The 7,970-nt window shown below is 36.0% G+C and overlaps 1 protein-coding gene across 4 annotated transcripts; it reads left to right on the top strand.

Annotated features, from left to right (window-relative positions):
* The first annotated feature begins 323 nt into the window (after window positions 1-323).
* Window positions 324-6,582, top strand: LOC126586016 (uncharacterized). Of its 4 annotated transcripts, none has more exons than XM_050250687.1 (22): window positions 324-458; window positions 772-942; window positions 1,351-1,430; window positions 1,906-1,992; window positions 2,182-2,232; window positions 2,327-2,444; window positions 2,541-2,597; window positions 2,688-2,752; window positions 2,888-2,971; window positions 3,051-3,101; window positions 3,214-3,276; window positions 3,364-3,410; window positions 3,525-3,594; window positions 3,687-3,749; window positions 3,888-3,977; window positions 4,092-4,130; window positions 4,209-4,436; window positions 4,517-4,602; window positions 4,806-4,854; window positions 4,936-5,016; window positions 5,114-5,207; window positions 5,887-6,582. In XM_050250687.1, the coding sequence occupies exons 2-22, from the start codon at window positions 825-827 to the stop codon at window positions 6,195-6,197; spliced, it is 1,932 nt and encodes a 643-aa protein (XP_050106644.1). In that variant the 5' UTR covers window positions 324-458; window positions 772-824; the 3' UTR covers window positions 6,198-6,582. The 4 variants fall into 4 exon arrangements, with proteins under 4 accessions (XP_050106644.1, XP_050106643.1, XP_050106642.1 ...); XM_050250686.1 differs by having other exon boundaries at window positions 355-595; XM_050250685.1 differs by having other exon boundaries at window positions 355-627.
* The last annotated feature ends 1,388 nt before the right edge of the window (window positions 6,583-7,970 follow it).

The following is a 7,970-nucleotide window of genomic DNA, read 5'->3' as shown; positions in this document are numbered from 1 at the left end:
TAGCATAAAATGCAAAGTTGGTCAATTTTTACTAAGTCATTAAAGTATCAAGAATATTTATCCACAACCGACCAGTTTTCTAATTTATTTTAATTTCTTATAAATTACAATTAATTTGATGAAAATAAGGAAATAACTGGTCGTGATTTTATTTATAGTTCATTTACAAGTTATTGGTGGGATGGGGAATACCTTGGGTGCTCAGTTGCAGTAGTGACGTGATAAATAAAATTTGATAAAATGGAAGAGCATAAATAATTAGTCCTTTTTTAGAGGGGAAAAAGAACATGGTTTTCTTTTTTTATTTTATGTTGGATTGCCACTTTGTCTATAAAAGGCAGTCATATGCCTAACCAATTCCCATTGAATTAACTACCACATTATTCTCTTCTCCCTTTTTTTTCCCTGTCTGTTGCTGTTAACAAGCTGGTGACTGGTCTTTTCTTGCTTTGGAGTTTGTATGATACAACACATCCTCTTTGAACTTCTTTGTTGGATTTAAGGAGAGAGAAATCAGATAACGTTTGAAAGTCACCAAGAAATAACTGGAGAATTTAAAGTAAAGATTTAGCAAACACTACTGTGCTGGTGGCTGGTGGGTTTCTGTTACAGAGTTGAAAGTTCATAGTAAAGAAAAGAAATAAATAAATCCAACTTTTTCTTTCGTCTTCTTCTTCTTCTTCTTCTTCTTCTTCTTCATTTGGTTTACAGGATCAATGGTGGAGATTAAAATGCTTATTGGGGTGATGGGATTTGTTTGTTTTTGTGTAGGAATAATTACACAGAAAAAGTTGGTGTTTTGAAAGAACAAGGGGAGAAGAAGCATGAAGTATATTTTGGTGACGGGAGGAGTAGTAAGTGGACTTGGGAAAGGAGTGACTGCTAGCAGTATTGGCCTTCTTCTCAAAGCTTGTGGACTTCGAGTCACTTCCATTAAAATTGGTCTCTTTTTCTCTTCTTCTTCTTTTTTTTGTTGTTCTTCTTTTTGTTCTTGTTATTTTGGTTTCATTTTATTTATTAATCTTATGTTGCTAATCCCTGCTGTTTTAATTTTTGAGGCAACCCATTATGCCCTTTTTGTTGGAAAGCACATCCACTTTTTTCTTTCTTCTTTTTTTTTTTTATGGGGAAAAAAGATGTTTCAGATTTAGCTTTTTCTGCTAATTAAACATTCTTCTTTTTTAATAGGAGTATGAAAAATTTTAAATTTCAGTTAGTTTAATTTCAGTGATAAAAACTGAATGCCTTCAGCAATTCTCTAATCAATTTTCATATGGATTTGTTTGTCTTTAGTGGGAATTTATTTTTCTTTTTTCATTTCATGGTTTCTCTGTTTCTTTTGTCATTCAGATCCTTACCTAAACACCGATGCCGGAACTATGTCCCCAGTTGAGCATGGTGAAGTGTTTGTGTTGGATGATGGTGGTGAGGTACATAAGCTTACTCTCCTTCTCATTTCTCGATAATTTTTCCCCCTTCCTTTTAGGGACAGTTTGTGAGAGGAACTGTGATTTGTAAGGAGCTTTGGATCTTCTGGAGAAAAGCTGATGAATCTATTTTTGGATATCAAAGGGCAGAAAACTTGTTTTTAACTAGGGGATATTGTAAATTACTCTAATTTACGGGGAGGGGATTAATTCAAACTTGAGTACAAAAGGTTAGGCACACTATCTTATCCAACCGACCTAACATATGTCTGCATAAGGCGGAAACTTTATTATTGAGAAATATTTGTTGTTTATCAATCTAATTATTATAAACTCACATCTGTGCTATCTATTGACACTCAAAAGTAATAAAGTTATCAATATGAAATTTGGACTCGAGTGTCAAAATCTGGAACAAACGTGAGCGATTCACAGACTTTCTATTTGCTAATTTGTTTTTTTTTTTTCAATGTCACAGGTGGACTTGGACCTTGGAAACTATGAACGATTTCTAGACATCAAGCTGACCCGTGATAATAATATTACTACTGGAAAGATTTACCAGGCAAGTCAATATAAAAACACACACACACATATATATATATATATATATATATATATGTATGTATATTTGTGTGTGTGTGTGTGTGTATTTTATATTTATATAATACCTACTAGTCCATATTCCAAAAACCTCTGCATAACCTTGATGACCAAATAGCAAAAATTTGATTTTTCTTTTCTTGTGTCACAGGATGTTATTGACAGAGAGAGAAGGGGAGATTATCTGGGAAAAACTGTCCAGGTTTTTGTCTACCTCTGACTTCTGACTCCCTTGTACTATATTTATTTAGTCCCTCTTTTTTTTAATAATTGTTTCTTTGTTCGCTTTTCTGCAGGTTGTCCCTCACATCACAGATGCAATCCAAGAGTGGATCGAGCGTGTAGCAAAAATTCCGGTGGATGGACAGTCAGGTGCAGCTGATGTTTGTGTCATCGAATTGGGTGGAACTATAGGTATACATACATACATTATATATATATTCACAATAGGGTTCTTGATGTCTTGCAGCATAAGCTGTTTCAAGTAACTGAAAAATTTCATGGCTGTAGGTGATATTGAATCCATGCCCTTCATTGAGGCACTAGGACAGTTCTCATACCGCGTCGGTAAGCAAATTGAATAGCAAACTTCATATGGCACAATTATGTAACATTCTTTCTGAAAACTTGGTTGATTTTTTCTTTTTTCCATTTCAGGTGGTGACAACTTTTGCTTGATTCATGTGAGCCTTGTGCCTGTTTTGAATGTTGTTGGTGAGCAGGTAAAGCTTCTTTTATAACTGTGTGTTCACAAGTTTTTTCGTATAGAAATATGATCTAACCTCTGTTAAATTTCTCTGTCATGAAAAAAAAAAACTACTTTAATTGCTCTAATTGATGTATCAAATCATGTTCAGAAAACAAAACCAACACAACACAGCGTTCGTGGACTGAGATGTCTGGGTTTGACACCGCATATCATAGCTTGTCGCAGTACAACGGTCTGTCTATATCACTCACTCTCTATCAAACATACAGACTTTTTTCTTTGTCATGTTGGCCTAAGATTCTGAATTACAGGCCCTAGAAGAGAACGTGAAGACGAAAATCAGTCACTTTTGCCATGTACAGGTAAATGTTAGAAAAACTTTAGTTCAAGCATTTTACTAGAAATTTTATCTTTCTTGGAAAGATGCTGCAAGATGCTTACTTTACTGAAGATGCAATACCAAATATTTTGTAGAAAGAGAACGTCATCACTCTCTACGACGTTCCCAACATCTGGCACATTCCATTACTTTTAAGAGTAAGTTGTTCTCAACAAATTCTGAAATGTATCAACTTTCTTAAATCATTTTGAATCTCTAATTGTCACATGCTTCTTCTCAAATAGGATCAGAAAGCTCATGAAGCAATCTTCAAAGTGCTCAACCTTCAAGGGTTTGTCTCATGAACTCTTCTCTATTTTTTCTTTTGCCATGTAATTTTGGGATGTAATCCTATGGATCAGTTGCTGCCGCATTTAGTTTTGTAACATTCATCCATAATTTGCAGATTAACGAAGGAACCTGAATTGGAAGAGTGGACTTCTAGGGCTGAAACTTGTGACAAGTTGCATGACCCGGTAGGTTACAAATCCAAAGCAATTCCTAATGTCATACTTTTAGTTTTGTCTGTTGGCGGAAACTTGAAGTTCCAATGTCATTTGTGTAACAGGTTCGAATTGCCATGGTCGGAAAGTATACAAGCCTTACAGATGCCTACCTTTCAGTACAAAAGGTGCACCTAGCTACCACTTAATTCTGTTAGCAAGTGTTAATTGTTTTGCTTTCATTCTGACACTTTACTTTTGAAATAATATGGATCGTTTGCAAATTGGTGATGGTGCTGGATATAAATCTGTACTACTTTCTGCAGGCTCTTGTGCATGCTTCTGTTGCTCGTGGCAAAAAACTTTTCGTGGATTGGGTTTCGGCTGAAGACCTTGAAGAAGCAACCGCAAAAGAGGTTATTATATCTTATATTTATTCGTAAAATTTATTTATATCTTATATTCATTCGTAAAATTTATGTACATCTTACCTTAGATAAAAACTTGACAAAAAAATGTGCATATTGCAGAAACCTGATGCCTATAAAGCTGCATGGAAGTTATTGAAGGTTTTAACTGATGTTTAATAGCCTTCTTAAGTTGTAGTTGCTTTCTTTGTTACCCCTCTGACTGGCCTATATCTTCAGGATGCAGATGGTATGCTTGTTCCCGGAGGGTTTGGTGACAGAGGAGTGGAAGGGAAAATTCTTGCTGCAAAATACGCCCGGGAAAAGAGAATTCCATTCCTTGGCATTTGTCTGGGAATGCAGATTGCTGTGATTGAGGTTGCGCGATCTGTTCTCGGTCTGAAAGATGCTCATAGCACAGAATTTGATCCTGACACTAAAAACCCCTGTGTTATATTCATGCCTGAGGTCTGTATTTCTTGAATTTGACAACGAATGGAACTTTATCTTGTTTTTCCCATTATCTGATCTCCGTACCATGTAAGCAGGGCTCGAAAACACATATGGGAGGCACGATGCGTGTTGGATCCAGGAGAACCTATTTTCAGTCTACAGACTGCAAATCAGCTAAACTGTGAGTATTGAACGAAATACACGCACTTGATTTTCACAGATCACATTTATTTGTATCTTCACTCATATTTTTCCATAAGAATCAAAGCTTCTGAGAAAATTTATTGATCTGCAAGGATAAATCAGTAACTTGATTTGATACACATACCAGCATGTTGATGGGATGCCTATATTGGCTAATCTTTGCAATTTCCGTTTTGTTAGATATGGAAACAAACGCTTCATTGATGAGAGACATCGGCACAGATATGAGGTACATAACATCCCAATGCAAACAGTTGTATATTCTATGAAGCTATTTTTATCAGGAGGACTAATTCTGTTGGATGTCCAGGTGAATCCTGAAATGGTAGCACGCCTCGAAAATTCCGGCCTCTCTTTTACCGGCAAGGATGAAACTGGCCAACGCATGGAGGTATAAACTTTCATTCTTTGTCTTTATAACTTTAGAATCAAATGGATTGGTATATTGTGGTAATTCTGAGTTAACATTTGGTATATCGACATTACAGATTGTTGAGCTGCGTAATCATCCATATTTCATCGGTGTCCAGTTCCATCCTGAATTTAAATCAAGACCAGGAAAACCTTCTGCTCTATTCTTAGGTACATGCTTCATTTATCCTTAAATTTGTACACTCAGCTTTGTGTTTCAGTTATACTACGTTACATAAACCTGAGACTTACACCGCGTGTACTACTAGTTTATGGTTGAAAGTTGTGATCATCGCTAAACTTCCAACCGTTGGATCAAATCTCTACAGTTCAGATTCTAAAAATAGATAGAGATAAACCAAAACTGATTATTCATAGTAGTTCGTAACTTGGTACTTAGCTTGAAACAAAGAGTGCTCCATATTGTTCCTCTAAAAATTAGGCCAAGCTTAACTAATTTGCAATATAGTTCAATTGTTCCTTTAAGAATCTATAGGTGGAGAGGCTCAAGATCATTTAAACCGCTATACGAGACTTTAGTTCCTCGATGTGGGATTCACACTCTCAACATGATAAGGTGAAAAATTCTGAAGTTGACCAGCCTGACCCAATTTACAGCTAAAAGTGTCGCCACATATTTGAGCTAGAAGATGGGCCTTTACGTTGTGTACCTCATTGCCGCAGTTTGATCACTCGAATCTTACTTTAGCAGTTTGATCATTCGAATCTTACTTTATGCTGTTTTTGAGAACCCGAATTCAAAACTCTTCTCTACTCATGAACTGTGCATCAGATTGCAGAAGTAACACAAAGGCTTGTAAATAACCATCGATTTTGTAATATCATGCAGGGCTTATAGCTGCAGCATGTGGGCAGTTGGACAATCTCTTTCAGGGCTCCGAGAGCAAAAGAAACGTCCCAAATGTAGCTGCCAATGACATGTTGTCCCAAAGGAATATTGTCCCAAATGGAGCAAGCAATGACATGTTGTCCCAAAGGACCACTGTTCCAAACGCAGCAAGCAATCATGTGTTCCAAGCAGCATGCGGGAGGAATATCCCAAAAGGAGCAGCAAAAGCATACCAAAACGGAGCTGTAACGAAGTTTGCCAATCGAGCACAAGACGGTGCATACAGCATTTTCAAAGGAATGCAATTGTGAAGGCAGTTGATGCCTCTATATATAATATTAATTAGTAGGAGATAATCTTTTGTTTGTGGTGTGGTTTAGGGGATGATTATTATTGCTAATTAACAGGGGATTTTAGGTGATATAATTATGATGGTGTTGGTTTGTACAGTCTTTTGGGACATGATTAGATATATATAGTCATCCAAAGACAAACTTTAGAAAGAATGGAGGAGAGAGCTGCTGAATCCTGTGGTGTTTTTTGGAAAACAGGCTTCAGCTTGTCAAAATCTATGTACTGCACTTGGTATTGTGCAGGGGGTCGCCCCCTTCTTCAAACCCCCCCTCCCCAACCCATGCAGCTCCCTATCGTTTGTTTTTGTCTTGATTTTAAGGCAGTAATAAATATATTTATATATATGCATTGCACACAAAGTATTTTAAGTGTTCCCAGCACTGTGTCAGGTGGTGTTCCCCACTTGTGAGAATTTAACACCTAAATTTAGTTAATTAAAATGAAAGAAAAGAATATCTAAGTGTCAAATTTCAACTAGTGAAAACACCACCTGACACAAGTGTTAAGTAACCCTAAAAATTTCTCGAACTCTATATGGTTAGATGTTCTGCCCAAATTAGCATTCCCATTGCCCACTATTTTCTATGGATCGGTGCGTTTTGTAATCAACCATGGCTTGCAACACCCTAAATCAGAAGATAATACCTTGGATTATTTTGTACATGATGTTCGTCCTTTGATAGGTGACGGATTTTATATTAATATTGAAGATAATATATTGATAACATGTTAGTACGTTATGTTATTAATATATTATCAACAATACGTCATTTAATAAATAAATAAATAAAACATATGTCCAAAAAAAATACTCATGGTCCTAACTCCAAAAAAGGCATGTTCAAATTACAATGGTGTTAAGTTGCTTGAATTTATTCACTAAATGACATTACCAGAATAAAACTAGGGATGTGATATCCACACACCCTTTTTTACTTCTCTCATATCTTTTTAATTTTCGGCCGTTGGATCAGATGAATTGAAAAAGATCAAAGGATAGAAATTAATAAGGGGTGTGGAAGAAGTAAAAAGGGGCACACACCCCTAAAACTAAATGTTTTAAGTGCTCAAATCCAACTGCTTGCCACATTTTAGTTCTGGGTTCGCTGAAATGTTCAATAAAAAGGCACCTGCCGAACATAGAAAAAATATCTAAATAAAAATATGTTCGATGGTATACAGCCAAACAATTTCCTTACAAAAGTTCGGCAGGTGGCCCTGCAGTTTTCTGATTGACCACATCTATTAAAAATAAGGAAAAATAATGAAAAATACTTAAAAACTTAGAGTTTTAACAATAAGGACAAAATAAAGGGTAAAGTGAATAGTACCATGATTGATTTTTTAGTGTAAAAATATAGTTTTTCGTTAAAATGAACAGTACAGAGCTTCCCTAAAAAATACCAAAAACCCAATAGACGAACAGATAAGAAACAGCGAAGTGAAGCTGCTGGGGATGGAAGATTGAAGACAGCAATAGCTCTGTTAATAAATAGCATGCTAGTTCTACCCTCGTAATGGTACGCCCAATCGGATCAAAAGCTGAAAATAGAAAGAATTGTAAACAGTGCAGGAAAGTTAAGGAGAATAAAGGAAGAATTTGAGGCAAAAGGGAAAAGAGATTTCATTCATTCATCTTCTAACCCTAAAGGGCTGATCATTACACATTTATACCCCGACAAAAGAGTAAAACCCTAGCTAAGGATCATGGGCTTGAAAGACGGGACCAT

This window comes from Malus sylvestris, chromosome 10, assembly GCF_916048215.2.
Source record: "Malus sylvestris chromosome 10, drMalSylv7.2, whole genome shotgun sequence".
Lineage (NCBI taxonomy): Eukaryota > Viridiplantae > Streptophyta > Magnoliopsida > Rosales > Rosaceae > Malus > Malus sylvestris.
The sequence above is the reverse complement of the archived record's forward strand: the minus strand, read 5'-3'. Positions and strand labels throughout refer to the sequence as shown.